Source organism: Ambystoma mexicanum, chromosome 1p (assembly GCF_040938575.1).
Source record: "Ambystoma mexicanum isolate Mex_15411 chromosome 1p, UKY_AmexF1_1, whole genome shotgun sequence".
NCBI lineage: Eukaryota > Metazoa > Chordata > Amphibia > Caudata > Ambystomatidae > Ambystoma > Ambystoma mexicanum.
In genome coordinates this window covers 708894908-708910799 of record NC_090921.1, presented here as the reverse complement: position 1 = coordinate 708910799, position 15892 = coordinate 708894908, and the positions used below count along the sequence as shown (strand labels likewise).

Genomic DNA, 15892 nt, shown 5'->3' with positions numbered 1-15892 from the left:
TCTCTGCATGGACATGTGAAATGTATACGTTTTGGGTTAAACATTGCATAAACAAATTGAAGAAACTGGCACTGATATGTAAAACAGAGCCTCCAGCAAAATGTGTCAATTTCAAATTTACTGAAACATTTCACAAATTTGGTAGCGATTTTACTTATTCTGAGGCATAACCAGTGCCATCTGTGGCTATCCCACGTACCCGTGACACACTCGTCATTTGCATGAATCAACTCACTCTGGCCTTCAATTGGCAGCAAAAATACATGACACGTGAATTATTATATAGCGTGGATATTTGATTGAGGAATAATTGCAGCACAATGTACAGTTTGGAGCCACAATATTGACACTTTATTACGCCAAATGTTTTAAAATGAATGCCACCATAACTTGAAAGGTTGTGGCTGCAAACAAATTTCAGGGCCTTATACCTATAAAAGCGGTAACTCATGCGCTTCAATTTGTTAAAACACTTGAGTATCAACACGTGAAAGACAATCATTGTGTATGAAACAGGCTGTTTACTTAAAAAGCTGTTTTGACATCTCAAGTACACAAACATCAACACAACACACTCACACATATCAACACGTTATACACACAGCCAAAAATAATTTAATCTCATCAGCAGAAACATGTTAAACTAATGAGCATGAACAAGATAAACTAATGAACGTCAACCCAGTAAATCCACAGACTTCAATGCAATGTAATTGAAACAAACTCAGGAGCATCACCAAGTAAATTCACATGTGTAAACATACAAAAAAACTCCACTGGCTATCCAACCAACTACACCACGTAAACTCACGAGCAGTTACATCCAGGAGCACGGCAAGCTTAGGAGAACCAACATGTCACACTCGAGAGAAGCAATGCATGAAACATGCAGAGAGAGAAATAATTGTATTCTGCGTCAGCCATTAACATTCCTAAAACATCAATACATAACAAATAACATAAATTAAAAAACATAAAATCCTTATTTAAAAAATGTTCTGCCTCAGATATAAAATTTAGATGGTTAAAATTCATAAATATATTCATAGTACTCGTGATATCCCTAATTCCCAATTTAACAAAATGGTTTTTAAAACACAATCTTCTCAAGCCAAACAAAATAGGGCATATCAACAAAAAAAAGCGAACCAAACAATAAATAAATAAATGAATATCCTAATCCACAGGAGCATTTTTTGTGATCGCCCACCCAATGCATTCTCACTAACAGCGGCAAAATATTTAGGCAGACTATTGATATAATTGTTCTATGCTTCAGTGATTTCAAGGAATTTACAGCACCTATCTCGTGGCTGTTTTGAGACGTGGCCACGTAAAATGCCACTGAAGGTAGAGAAGATACACGGTTCATAGAAGCAACTTCAAGTTTCATTGCCTAGTCTTCAGCTCAGTCAGGGAATTTATTTGACCAAGGACGATACCCAACTTGTTTATCAAATAATTCCTGTAATTATACCATGAACATTTTTTTTTTACCGGCGGCGAGAATACTTTTACGCACTGTGATTAATCTGATCGGATCAGGGATATCAAATGTTTTAGTTTTGAGATAAAATACCAAAAGCGTGCTCTCAGCGAGGACTGCAATACTTTTTACACCAAGTTCTGCTCGTAATGCTTCTCCCGTTGCAGTGGGGCCAATCCCTGCTATGTTTCACAGGAATGTATTCAGCACCACATCTAATCTACTACAGTTGGAATAGCCCCATATTTTGCAGCCGTGCAGTACATAAGCGTGTATTTTAATGTCCCCAACTCTTAGACATTTGTCCATTTTCTTGTCAACATATTTGTAATTAAAACGGCACAGCCCCCTGAGACCTGCTTGAGTCCGTTTTAGTGTCCTATTAATATGGTGAGACCAAGTACCACTTTGGTGAAACAGAATTCCTAGATAATTATATTCATTCAGCACTGAAATACTGACATTATGTATTGCCCATGGAAACTTCCTTTTTTAATTTCCAAATGCAACTATTTTTGTTTCAATTCTAGGCTATGCTCGTTAAAAAACATAAGGGCATAATTTAGTGACTCTTGAAGGCCCTTGTGTGTTAAATCAATGAGAACTGTATCATCAGTCAGTATACATTAACGCGTCATATTTATCCTCATTAATAGTAGAAGGATTTTTCCGAGCTAAGGATTTATACAGGTCAATATCCGATAAGAATAGAATAAATAATAGCGGGAGAAAGGGGCAGCCTTGTCTGATCCCTTTATTAGTGATAACCTCCCTTGAATATCGCACTATGCCAGCACATCTTACAACAGCTGAGGTCTCTGCATATATAAATTGGATTAACTGTAGTAGTCCCGCTGGTACTCTCAATTTATCATTTTTTTTCTCACAAAATTGCATTGTCTAAGGCGTCAAAAACTTTCGTTAAATCCAGCAAAGTGACAAATATGGATTACTTCCTAATCTTGGTATTGTCTTCTACAATAGTATTCAGCAGAAAGCAATGATCCAATGTTGTAAATCCTGTCCTAAACCCAGCTTGAGTTTCCGGAAGAATTTTGTTGATCTTAGCCCATTCCTCTAGCCTTCTCAGAATACAATTTGTGAAAATGTTGCTAGTGCTATCGAGTAGAAAAATGGGCCTGTAACAATGTGTATCACTGATTAATCCTTTTTTGAAAAAAGGGACGATTAGATGCCTTTTTTCCGTGTCACAGGGAGTCTCTGTGAGGTCGCTATCGCACTTAAAACAGTTGACAGCAAGGGCACCCACCATGCTGGGAACCATTTAATGACCTCAATATTGATGCCATCTGTGCCAGGAGCTTTCCCCTCCCCCCCCCAGCTGTTGTCAGTGAAGCAATAACCTCTTCTTCAGAGAATTTTATACTGTGAGTTAAGGGGAGCCCAGGACCTATCCTGGGAACCCGAGCCAGTGAGGAGTTAAATAAAATACCCCCCAAAAAATGGAAGCTCCACACTTCTGACTTGATTATGCTAATTTTGTTATTGTCTCTGGATGTTATTCCTTTAGCTACCAGCCTCCAGAAACCCTGAGTATTGTTGTTTCGCACCATCTGGTCTAAAGTATCACATTGTTTTTCTATATTGGTGACCTTTTTCTTGTTGCATAGACTTTTGTATCTAATTTTTAGGACATATAATTCCCCTGCCCTCAAAGTCCTGGCCCTGCGTACCATGCACAGTCTTCGTTTTGCCTCCTTACACTCCAAGTCAAACCATGGAGCGTAAGTTCGTCTTCTACTCGTGATGATGGAGGCACTGGTTTGTCTCCTTTTTAGAACCTCCTTTAAATTTTGGGTTAGGAACTCAAACATACCAATGACCTTAAATTACTCCTCTTTAGGATTAAGTATAGTTGCTTTTAAAGGACCAATATTAATACTGTTTAACATACTTTCTATACAGCCCCTTTTTAAAATAATTTTTGAGTTTGCCTGGTTCTCTTCGTTTTCCACCTCTGGGTCTTCAGCTAAAATCTTCCACTTAATCACTAGAGGATTGTGATCACTCTCAGGCTGTTCAATGACCGTAAAATCCAAAATATTTCTATATGGGAAAATAGTTTACCAGTCCGTAGTCTATCACTGAAGGACCGCACCCCGATCTAAATTATGTTTTCGGAGGAATATCACAGGCGCATCTCCTTTTTAACTCAAACACCCTCTAGTATTCTCTGCTGGTAGAGATGGACTATGGCTTGGAATACCACAAACCTTTCTCTAGACTGACCTGGTCCTTGTCCAGATCTTCCATTCCCCCTAGTTTTGCATTACAATCTCCCAGTATCAGGAAACTGAGATTTTTACCATGAGGCAAAAAATTGATAAGAGGTCCACCAATTTTAAAGATGTCCTGAGATGACAATGTTGGATGAATATAGATGTTAATAATGAAACTTTCTCCCCTAGGCTTCGCTCAATGTCTAGAGAAACTATGGTACATTCTTTACTATTGCACTCATATCTTTCTACTTTATGGCCAAGGCTCTTGCGTATCAGAGTTGTGAGACCTGCAGCCTGGCCCTAGTTGACTTGCAGTGGCTGAGAATACTTCAAACTCATTCAAATATTTTAAAAGCAGCGCTCATTGATCAGCAAGGTTTCTTGCATACAAATTATGTCATGTTCTTTAAGCCATGTTATCAATCTGGATCCCCTAATTTATTTAAAACTCCAGCCACGTTCCAACTACTTAAAGTAATGCACTTATTTAGTACCAGGGAGCAGCTATCGTGTCTAGTAATAAAGGAGTTGTTAGGGGCAATTCGCAGGTGTATGTGTGATAGAACTGTACACTGACTCACGAGCCTGGACTGAAATGCTATCTTGAGTCGATATAAAAGTAGAGGCATGAGTTTGTCTCAAGTTAAGTTCTAATACAGCCTTAGACTGGTCCATGATAAGGCAATTATTAGAATAAGAAATAGGAAGATCCTTGGTCTTAGATTGCGTAAAGTCAGTTTGGCCTTCGGCCTAACATATCCACATAGGATCTAACCATGTATCATGCAAATGAAATACATTATGCTTTATGTCCTTATAGACCTCGATACCCTTATGTGACAATGCTTCACTGCATTTGATTACACAAGCCCTAAAAAGAGGGCTGACCACCCCAAACCTAAAATTGCAGCCTCCACAAAACACTCCATCAGACAAGATTCAAGAAACATTGAAAATATTGAAAGAAAGATCCTTGACTCCTAGGGTTTCGGCTAAAGCCTTAATTAATGTTTTTCATAGGAGTTCTTATTTGCGTGTGTACAGCCTTTAAAACGGCAAATAATATTCTGGTCTCTCCAGCCTTCCAAGATACCATTTGTGTCTTTTGGTGTCCCTTTATATTTGTCTTTCGACATGATGAGTGGAAAATGTGACATCCTATTCTCTGCCGGAGCTCCCTTTTGTTGTAGATTGGGTCTGTTAATTTCAATCTTTTCCACTCTATTATCTGCCCTGTTTCCATCGTTTACCCCAAGGTATTTTGTGCCTACTTAGTTACTAAGTCACAGAGCTTAGATCCCCTCGTGGCCGCGATACCAATGGGATCGCGGCCACAAGGGGATATAAGCTCTGTGATTATTGAGTAATGAGGGACTATACCAAGACTGGCAGTTGAAAAGGTACGACGTCCTTTCATCACGGGATATTTTTTCGCAGGCCTTTTTACCGCGTTTTTATTGCCGAAAAAAACTCATCTCATTTTTTTGGGGGGGTTGAAAAAGATATATATTGGGTGTGGGTGTTTGTGGATATATAAAAAAATTAAAGGGATGGGGCTGGGGGGAACCCCCCAGAAAAAAAAACATTAGATGAGTTTTTTTCGTAAAAATATCCGCTGTAAAAAAGCCCGCAAAAAGATATCCCACGATGAAATGACATAGAACCGTTGAAAATATAATTTACTTCAATGCAAGAGACAGATGCATAAGTATTGTGATGGTGCATTGTTTATGACTAACTAGTATATGTCCGGTTTTGAAAAAGTCCCCAAGGCGAAACAAGTGTTAACCAATGGGCACACATCTATAGCAATAAATGAGCATGTAGCACATCTTACAAAAGTGTCTTTTCAATTTACTGATTTCAAAAGGCACACTGGCACACTAGCACACTGGCTTGAAGCATGCAAGCCTCAAGATGCTGAAACTCATGTGGGTCAATACATTTAACTTATTAGGATCAACTGATTAACTCCAGATAGTTTGTCAGTTTCATTCAGAACCAACAATGTTTTAAACTCATCAGGGTCAATGTAGTAAACCCATAAGCACCACCAGGCTAAAAATGTTTGTGTTAACACGTTAAGAGTGTCAATGTAATAGTTTCACGAGCATCAAAAAGCACCGGAGATTTCAACTAACTAGCATCAACGCATTGACCTCACAAGAGCCATCATGGTAACCATGCAAGCACCAATGGGTTCATCTGAATAGCGTCATTATGATAGACCTACAAGCGTCATGTTGTCAAAGTGATCGTTTCCCTTTACTTCCGTCATTCTCACACTCCCATTCTCCTCTGCTCTTTGCTTCACCAGCCAAACAAATTTTTGATCCACCATGTTGGTTGTGGTTAGCACAACAGAAACTCTCACCTTCTCCACTAAGGACAGTGGAGCTGAATCCATTGCTTGGACTTAGGTGGGTCCCCTCCTGGGTCTGAGCATCAAACACATTTAAGGTGGCCTGAAACAAAAAGAAATCATGATTAACTTTCAATAAAAGACTTATAGGGGAATTCTATGGAATTAACTACTATAAGGGCTCCATGTACACATTTAGGGATTTCTACCAATGACAGCACCTGTGGAGACAGCCTGCACTTAGCCACCTCAGCACAGCGATTATTAGATGACATTACAGCACTTATCACAGCTGCGCTCTAAGTAAAGTCATAAACTAGACTCTATTCTTACATATGTCAGAATAAAACAGAACACAAAGTGTTGCCGTTTTCTGACGTTGACCAACACATCAGCAGTTGCATTTTGTTGGAAGGCCTGCCCCAATTCTCCTGAACAATGTTCTGAACCGGGTGTGCTTCAACAATATTCCTCAATACTTACTCCCGAGCACCAACCTGAGCAATCGACATCCACTACAGCCAACTACATTACACCACCTACAACATCAAATAATACACCACCATCAGCTTGCCAATAATACAACTAAGTACAGCCAGAAATACATCATCCACTACAACCCAAAATACAACTCTCCTCACTAAAAACATCAACAAATCACCCACTACAGTGAAAAACACACCACCACCCATTACAGCCAGTAAATCAAATCAATCAATATGGTCAACAATACACTACTATTCACTTTAGCCAAAAACACAATAACATCCACCACAGACAACAATTCAAGAATTCATGACTATCCTCTTTAACGAGCAACACAGCACTACCCACTGCTGCCAATATTAAGCCACAAACCACTTCAATCAGACATATGCCACCACCCGCTACAGCCAAAAATACACCATCCACTACTGCCAACAATAAACCATCATAATCTAAAGCCAATAATAAAACACCACTAGCTATAGGTAACAATATACCATCATGTGCTGAAGCCTGCAATATAGCAGCACTGACAAGAGTTAACAGTTCAGCAGTTTACCATAGCCAGCAATACACCACTCATTACAAACAGAAAAACAACTCTACCCACTGCAGCGAACAATGTAACAACACCTACCACATCAACAGAATATTACTGTTGTCCACTATGGCTAGCAATACAACATCCCCTAGTCAACATTACAACACCATTTATCAGAGCCAATTACTCAATATTATCTACTACAGTCAACAATACAACAAATAATACAACATTGCTCATTCAGTAACAGGACACTATCCTCTATAGCAAACAGTGCACCAACATTCTTCACAACCATCACCCTACCAATTCCCCAGAGTGAGCACTTATACATCATCCTGTCACTAGTTAAGGGATTTAAAATCAATTTCAGATTCCTTTGATTTCTGCAACTGCTTCTGTGTTCAGCAGACATGATTACACTGCAAGAGTTCCTGGAGGCCGCAGAGAGGCTGTATACAACTTCTATGTCCCATTACCTGACAATCTCTCCTGAGCCCCTTTCGAGTTTTTCTCTTCCGATTGATGTTACCTGCTATTTATTTGAAGTGTGGTTACTTGTCTAGAACTTGCTAATACTGTAACCTGGCTGTCTCACCCAAGTCCCACTGCCTGGCTGTATCCTAGGCATACCATTACTTGTCATTATCTTGCTATCACCTCGTCTTCATTCTGTTTACTTCACTCTCTGCTTTTATTTCAGTTACTTGACCATCTCCCATATCCACTTAACTATTACTTCTGGATGCTGTTACCTGGCTACCTCATCAGGTTAGTGTTACTTGGTTGTTGCTTCTGAGAGTGGTTACCTGGATGTCACTTCTGAATTCTGTCACCTCTGTGAATCTGCAAAGTCCAGCAACTTGCATTTCAGTTCTGAGCTACATATCCCACCTTTCTCTGTGAGTCATGTTATCTGTTTGTCGCCTCTGAGTTCAGCTATCTATTTGAACCCTTGGCACCTCATTAACAGACTCTCCCCTGAGACTGGTGATTTGGCTGTCAGTGTCCAGTTACCTTAATGGCTCATCTGTTAACATAGTGTATCCCCTTGTGCTTATTAACTGGCTGCCCGTTCTAGTTGCATTTACCTGGCTGTGGTACCTTAGTAACCTTTGACTAGTGTGAGACAGGCATAGTATCAAAAGATGACAGAGACAACAGATATCCAATCCAACAATATAATCTTTATTAAGTATCAGCATGGTGAAATGCCTAACATGCCCTATAACTAAGGTGGGGATTTCCCTACCTAAAGAAAACTAAGGGAAGTCTGTGTCTGTAAATCCAAATCAAAAGTATGTCTGTGTCAAAACCTGTGCTGGCCCTCACAAGTTCTTCTTGGGCTCCCTATCTCAAGTTTAACGCAGTTCCAATAGTTGCTTGCCTCGTTAATATTCTGCCAGTTCTTGAGGTACCCTTCCCCAAGTTCAATATATCACAGTTCACACAAAAAGAATGTCTTGAGTTTCTCTGGCCAAAGACAGCATTTCTCAGTTCCTTTGGTTCTCAGGGTTCCCTTCCCCAAGATTTCACTGTAGCACTTATACTAATTTCAAATGTTCAATACAAGAAAACAGTAGGTCCACTTGATCCACCTTTAGGCTTGCTTTAGGTTCAATTCACAGTTTGTTGTGGCTTATTCACAATGTCTTTTACTTATCACTATTTAGAGTTCCCTGGTCTAGATGCAGTTGTCAGACCACACGGTTCACTCATCATAGATCGCGCAACCGGGAACCATGTGCTTCTCCTTAGCGTATTTTGCGATGTCTGTGATCTTCACAGTGAGGAACTCCCTGGCCTAGGTGCAGTTGTTACATCACACGGTCATCCCATTACAGGTCACATAACCATAAGTTCCCCTTGGCCTTGTTTGACTCCTTCACAGGCTTTTTTGCTTGAGATTCCTAACTTCTCACATGTATGTTCTCCTTGGTTAGTGTAACACTTTTCAGCACCATTCTTTTGTTTCACCATAGACTTATAGTTCTTTCTCACACTGGTTATTTTCAAACTCAGGTGTTTGTTCGATTTTTCATCTGCTTTCGCTTTGCGCATAGTGCTTACATACAGTCTGACATTCACTATGCCTGTTTAACTTCAAATATGTATTCGGTATTCCGTATGCCTTGGTTTTCGTGAATATCGTGTAGTTTCATTCAAGCTGCAATTCTCATTCAGTTCAGTATGCAATATAGATCCCGTTTACTTAGATTTGTGGACTGTTACTTGCCTGCGGTCCCCTGGGAGCGCTCCACTCTTCCTGTGTCACCTGACACTTACCGGCTCTTCGCGTCTCCACTGCAGCGGTACTCGGGGCTCGTTGCCAGCATTCAAACCACCTGGTCTTGTTCCACCATGGTAGCTCTCCTTTCTCTGCTGGTGTGTGTCTCCTCCCTTTATAAACCTGAGTCCTATTAATGGGCCCGAGGTGTGAGTCATTGGCTTGTCATGCCTGACCTTCAGTATTGCATACTTTTATACCCCTCTTCTTCGTCCCAGTGCTAGAGTGGTGTTTGTAATAGGAAGTGTGCATTACTCCTAGTTGCTTCTTCCTCTTCTCAATACTTAGTGGGGACTCATAGGGGAAAACAGGGCATGAATGAAAGTAGTCCATACAGGCTATGGGAAGGGAGGTTAAGTCAGTATTAGGAAAGGGGATGATACTGTTGTGACTCACTTGCCCCCTGCAGGACTTTGACCTTGCACTCCCGATGCCACTGGCTCCTTCCGCGAAGTCTTCTGCAGAGAACACAATGGTTTGTGCCTTTACACTCCCGGCACACAGCAAGTTGTGGGACTACAGTTCCTGTGAAGCTGGGAACTAGGTCACGTGATGCAGTGATGCTCTCACTTCACACTGCTCTCCGAAACCCTCTGATACTACAAGGATTTGCATTTAAACAGCTACAGAAAGCCAGGCGGTGCTCTTTAAACGTGTGATGAATGTGCAATGAGCTTCATATCCCTGTTCTACTCTGTGCCTTTGATTCTGCCTTTTGACTTGTTTTGCTTCCTGGATTTACCGCTCTTACCCATTGCCTGCTGTGACACCTGGTGTTACGCTTGGACTGATTCCTTGGTGATTTGAGACCTGTTTAAATTTGTTCCTGGATTGTGCTGCTTCTCTTGTTAGTGCTGCAACGCTTGGATTTACTGTGCTTTTTTGAGATTCTGGGTGTTTTTTCTGCCCGTCTTTTGTTTCCTTTTGTGACACTTTGGAGAGCCTTTGATTTTTTTTTTCTTCCTCTTGGATCACTCTGGGTGGAATTGCTGAGCTTTGGACCTTGTGTTTACTCTCAAGAGCCGGATGTACTTTGTGTTTGAACCTTTTGTCCTCTTAGATTGTGCCCTTGCACCGTACGGGTCAGGTTTGGCTTTGAAGAACACTTACTTCCTGTATCCATCCTTCTGTGACGAAGGTGCCTATCATTGACCATAGGAGCTTTCAGTGTCATAATAGGTTACCGGCATTCTCTAGAGAAGAACAGGTAGGAGTTGGGTATGAGGGAGAGGGTGGTGGTGTATTTCTTGTCAACTGTCATGGTATTGACTTTTCCCCTCTAGCACTGCTCGTTGCTCCTGCCTTTTCACTTGAGCCCTTAGCCTGTCAGGTTGTTACTATTCACTGCAGGCTGTGCTCTCAAGGGAAAAGTCTCCCTGTGAAAGGAGACCCGAGTCAGTGTACTTTGGTGGCTGGGGTTATCTGTATCCGGACACATCCTTGACAGATACCATGTGTCAGCGTCCGGCCCTCTCTCCCCAATCCCCAAGGATCCTCCAGCCAGTCATCCTCCCTAGCTTGTCCACCCCCAGGGTCTAGATCCAAAAGCGATGGCCTTTCCCTGGCCACTTGAACAGAAGTTTCCTAGAGAGTGGTTGTGAGAGTACCTCCAGGTTTCTCACACTAGCTATTGATTGTGAGTTTCTTCTACTGGAAGTCTGAACTGGGGTCTGATGCCTGGCTGCCACTTCTGGGTCCTGTTAGCTGCTGTCTACTTTGGGCCCCACTGACATGCTCTGGCTTCTGACTGTGCATACTTGGCTATCCCTTCGGAATGTGGTTTCCTAGATGTTCAAGTCCTTTACCTGGCTCTTTCCTCTGGTTCCAGTAACTTGGTTATTGCTTCCCATTGACATTAAATAGCCATCTTCTTTCAGTCCCATAACCTGATTGCTTCATCTGAATCCAATTATATGGCTGTCTCCACAGCATTCTGCTACCTGACTATCTCCTTTGTGACTGGTCACCGTTCTTGTCTGATTACATCAATCTCCCCTCCGAATCAGTTGTCAGACTGACCACTCTAATGGTCCTTTTCATGCTGTTCCATCTAAGTCAGTTTATCTGTTTCATCTGGTCCTGTACATTGATGTTGTATTTGAGTCCCATCACCTGGTTGTCCCCTCTGAGTATGTATACTCATGGTTTTCTTCATTTGTGTCCAGTTAACTGCCTATTTTTTCTAAAATCAGTTATCTGGCTGTCTTCTCAGAGCCTGGTCACTGGGCTGTATTCTGATTAGCAGAGTGTTTCCTTTTAATCTAGCTACCATCATGTTTCCCCTGAAACTAGTTGTCTGCCGTCCTCTTTAAATCGCTCTCAGTTACTTGGCTGTCTCCTCTTAGTTTGGAAACGTATCAGTCCCTTCTGAGTTTGATTACCTAAATTATTATCTAGAGTCCCATTGCATTACTTTTTTCTCAGAATGTGGTTATCAGTCTCCCGCTTCTTTGGCCCATTTTCTGGTTCTCCCCTCCAAGTATTGTCTCTTATTGATTGATTGATTTATTTATTTATAAAGCGCTTTGCACCAAAGCGCTGTACATTGGAACAACAAATACACAGAAATAAACACAATTAACAATATGAGCAAAAATTACAACTTGAATCATTCCATAAAACAGTGTAAAGAGCAATTACCTGAGAGGGGGAATGTGGAGTGGGAGTTGGAGTGTTGAGGGGACCAGGAGAAGGATTGAAAGAATGTAGAAGGAAGGGAGAGAGAGTGTAAAGGGAGAGGGGAGAGAGGAATTGAAGAGGTGAAATCAGGGGGGGGAGTCGAGAGGGCAGGGGGGGCTTCAAGGAGGGGAATGGAGGAGAAGGGATTTAAGTGAGGTGCGATAGAAGGGAGGAGATATCAGAAGGGGGTGAGGAGAGAAGGAGTCAGAGAGGGAGTTCATTTTTTGCCTGAGAGAGATGATTTTGGAGGAAAAATAGTTGGCAGAAAGAGAAAGTGGCAGAGGGAGAAAGTGTGTAATTGGATGAGGGATCAGGAGTGGGAGGAGAGAGAAGACGGGAAAGAGTTTGAAAAATCCGCCGAGGATGGGAGGCTTCAGATTGAAGAAGGTTAGAGTAGTAGGAGGATTTGGCAGTCACAAGACAAGAATTGTAAAGTGCATGGTAAGAGAAGTAAGAGGTTTGATTAGAAAGCGAGGGAGATTTGAGCCAAAGTCTCTCGAGTCGCCTGAGAAGGCGCCGCATAGAGCGGAGATGTGAAGTAAGCCATGGTTGAGAAGGTTTATGAATAGGGTGGAAGAGAGAAAGGGGGTAGAGTTGGTCTAGGGCAGAGGTGATAGAAGATGAAAGGGAGGAGAGAGCCTCATCGGGAGAGAGTAGTGCAAAGTCTTGGTGAGATGGAAGAGAAGAAGAGCAAGTGTGGGAGAAGAGGGTAGGATCGAAATTACGCAGGTCGCGACATGAGTAGATTGACGGGGAGGGATTAGTATTAGTGGAGGGTGAGAGAGGAGAAAGGGAGAACGAGAGTAAGGCATGGTCAGAGAGATAAACAGGAAGAGAAGAGACAGGGGAGGAGGGATAGGAGGAGTTAAAGATGAGGTCAAGAGTGGAACCAGAGGAGTGCGTATGGGATGAAGGAAGGGGGGAGAGGAGGTAGGAATCAAGGATGGAGGGGAGGGGAGAAGTTTGGGGGGAAGAAAGAAGATGAATATTAAAGTCGCCAAGTACGGTGAGAGGAGAGGGGGAGGGAGAAATAAGTGAGAGGAGTTGATCTAGGTCTTCAAAAAAGGAGGAGAGAGGGCCAGGGGGATGATAGATGATCAGAAAGGAAATAGGGTGGGGAGGGGAGAAAGACTTGTAGAGGAATTCAAAGGAAGGGAAAGAGGGGAGAGTTGGAGATGAAGAGGAGGAGATTAATTTGGAGTGGTACAGGAGACCGACGCCACCACCGCGGCCAGAGGGGCGAGGGATATGGAGGAAAGAGGAAGAGGAGGTCGTGAGGGAAGCGGGGACAGAGGTGTTATGAGGAGGAATCCAGGTTTCAGTGAGGCAGAGGAAATGGAGGTTAAAACGGAAGAATAGATCAAGGGTAGCAGCGGCTTTGTTACAGATGGATCTGGCGTTCCATAGAGCAATGTTCATGAGGGCAGCGTGTTTAGCAGTGGGGGGGTAGAGAAGGTAAGGACGGTGAGAGGGGGAAGGGGGTGGCTTGGAGGAGTGGGGGAAAGGATAGTGAAGGGGATTAGGCATAAGGAGGAAGGAGGAGAGTAGAAGGGGGAAGAGGAGGGGGAAGGGATGGAAGAGGGGGAGGAGGGGGAGGTGGAAGGAAGATATGGCGGATCGCATAGGGTCAGTGGGAACAGGTACTGGGAATTCAATTTGAGGAGTCCAATTGGAGATGGCGTCCAAGGTGGATTCCAGTCAGTGGTAGGAGACGGCTGGGAGGATCCGCTTATAAGACTAGTTCCCTGATTGCCTCCACTCATGCTGTTATTTCATTGTCTCCCTTAAATCTGATTACCCAGACATCAACTCTTAGTCTTGATATTTGTCTCTCACTCTCATATCAGTCCTGAAAACTGGTCTTTCTCCTTTGATCCATGTTACCTGGCTGTCTCCTCTGAGTCCCATGACACTCTCATACGATGGAGGGAAGTCGGTAGGGTGTAGAGGAATTGGGCTGTCCATCGATCCATTATAGGTAATGCTATGGAATAAAATGTAAAGAGAAAACAAGAAATCAGGACAGTGTTCACTACAGTTCGTTTGTATTTTTCTAGAGCCCTCAAACCTCATTCTGTGCATTAAGCAAACAAATAGCTAAACCTCAAAATAGCTAATCCTTCAAAAGCTAATCTTCATTTTTCCCAATGAATACCAATGTAATAACTTAATTAACAGTGGAAATGTATTCTTGTATAGATCTGTGTATAATTGGTATTGGCAGATTCATCTTTCTATGATGTTTTCCTTGGTCTGCTTTAAACATTGCTTGTTTGTGTTTTTTGTGAATGCTAGAAAAGCAAGGATTTCAACATTTTCTCTAAAATAAGCCAGGTTTATCTATGTTGCAACATCTCCCACACTCAGTTCCTAGTATGGTCCAATTCTTTATTTTGTTCTAGGTTCTACAAAAATCACACAAAATATTAAACAATTAAATCAAAATATCATAAGGTAAGATAACCAACTAAAATGTAATCCGATACAAATAATCATACAATTCCCATAAAATACTTCAAAAGAATATGCAGATCCTATTTATTTGGGGGCATTCAAAGAGTGAACCTCTCTTTGATAGAATGTACTTTGTAGCATAAAAAAGTATTTTAAGAAATATCGCATAGCTTGTAACAAGTTTGGGTAGATAAACATAATGATTATTATATTTTGGAGCCCTAATTTGTTTAGGCCACATAACCAATTTGATTTGTTTATACCTTCCCATGCTCCTTCTGCTATTTCCAAAGGTAAACTACCCAATCTTAAGTTTAAATACCCATGCAGCCCAGGATCCCATAATTGCGCTTCAGACTACGTTTACCAGTAGAAATGATTGTGTCATATTTCACAATTGTTTGACAGTAATCAGCATCCTTTGTATTGGTAAATATTGCCACATATTCGTTAACAGTAGATTTCATGGTCTGGACAGAATCTGCCACTTCAAACTTTTGCATTTCTATGCCTTATTCAGTCAATAGATATTTTACAAGCATCAGAAACTGTGGCTTAGTATTGTTTTGCAAAATCAAATCAGTGTATATTATTTCTTTAAGTATTTGGTCTTGCATGCTTGAATGCCCAATAAATCCAAATTATATCCTCAATCCGTTTAAATCATATTCTGGGTAGCCCCAGGTCTAGCCTTAAAGCCTATATTAGCAGTGATAGGCTAATGTTCAGTAGAGGCTTCCACGCCTAACGGTCCTTTTCTGTAGCATTTCTGGACTTAGACGTACACACCCTTAAAGGACTTTAGGGGGAATTTACCCTCAAAATACTTTAGGGAGGGACATTTCCATTATATACTTTCATAAGTGAATGAACCCTCCAAAAACCATGAGAGGTGAACCCTTAGAGTAGCCTGCTAGCTTTGTTAATGTATGTTAGCAACTTATTGGAGTTAGGTCTATGCAGCTGTAACACCCGCTTAAGATGAAATTTGCAAGGAATTATCCCAGCCTAAGGAGGAATACCCTATCTCTATTCAGATGTGCTGAAATGTCCGAAACATAAACAATGAACACAATGGAGCCAAAATGAATCTGTGTTTAAGTGAATTATGAGTGTATATCTTAACTGTGGGGCACCCAATACTGTGTAGAGGAACGTAGACCTGTCTCCATTAGGCACAAAGAGTAAGGGAGAAGGCCATCTGAAACATTCCTATCAGGCAACTTCTTCCAATGTAATGCTTTATCAACAAGATTGAATGCTGTACTGTAGTCTACAAATGTGCAGTAGAAACAGGTATTTTTCTTAATAGCATATTTTTCAGGTAGCCTCAACAGTGCCAAGCAGTTATCTA

General features: G+C 41.6%; 1 protein-coding gene across 5 annotated transcripts in view; it reads right to left on the bottom strand.

Moving 5' to 3' along the window:
• Nucleotides 1-15892, bottom strand: part of ENTREP3 (endosomal transmembrane epsin interactor 3) — a 528225-nt gene that overhangs the window by 100958 nt on the left and 411375 nt on the right. For all 5 annotated transcript variants that reach the window (XM_069650116.1, XM_069650112.1, XM_069650115.1 and 2 more), the window contains 2 exons: nt 13969-14068; nt 6104-6194 (listed from right to left, as the gene is read on the bottom strand). In XM_069650116.1, coding sequence (XP_069506217.1) covers nt 6104-6194; nt 13969-14068 — 191 coding nt within the window. The remainder of the gene's footprint in view (nt 1-6103; nt 6195-13968; nt 14069-15892) is intronic.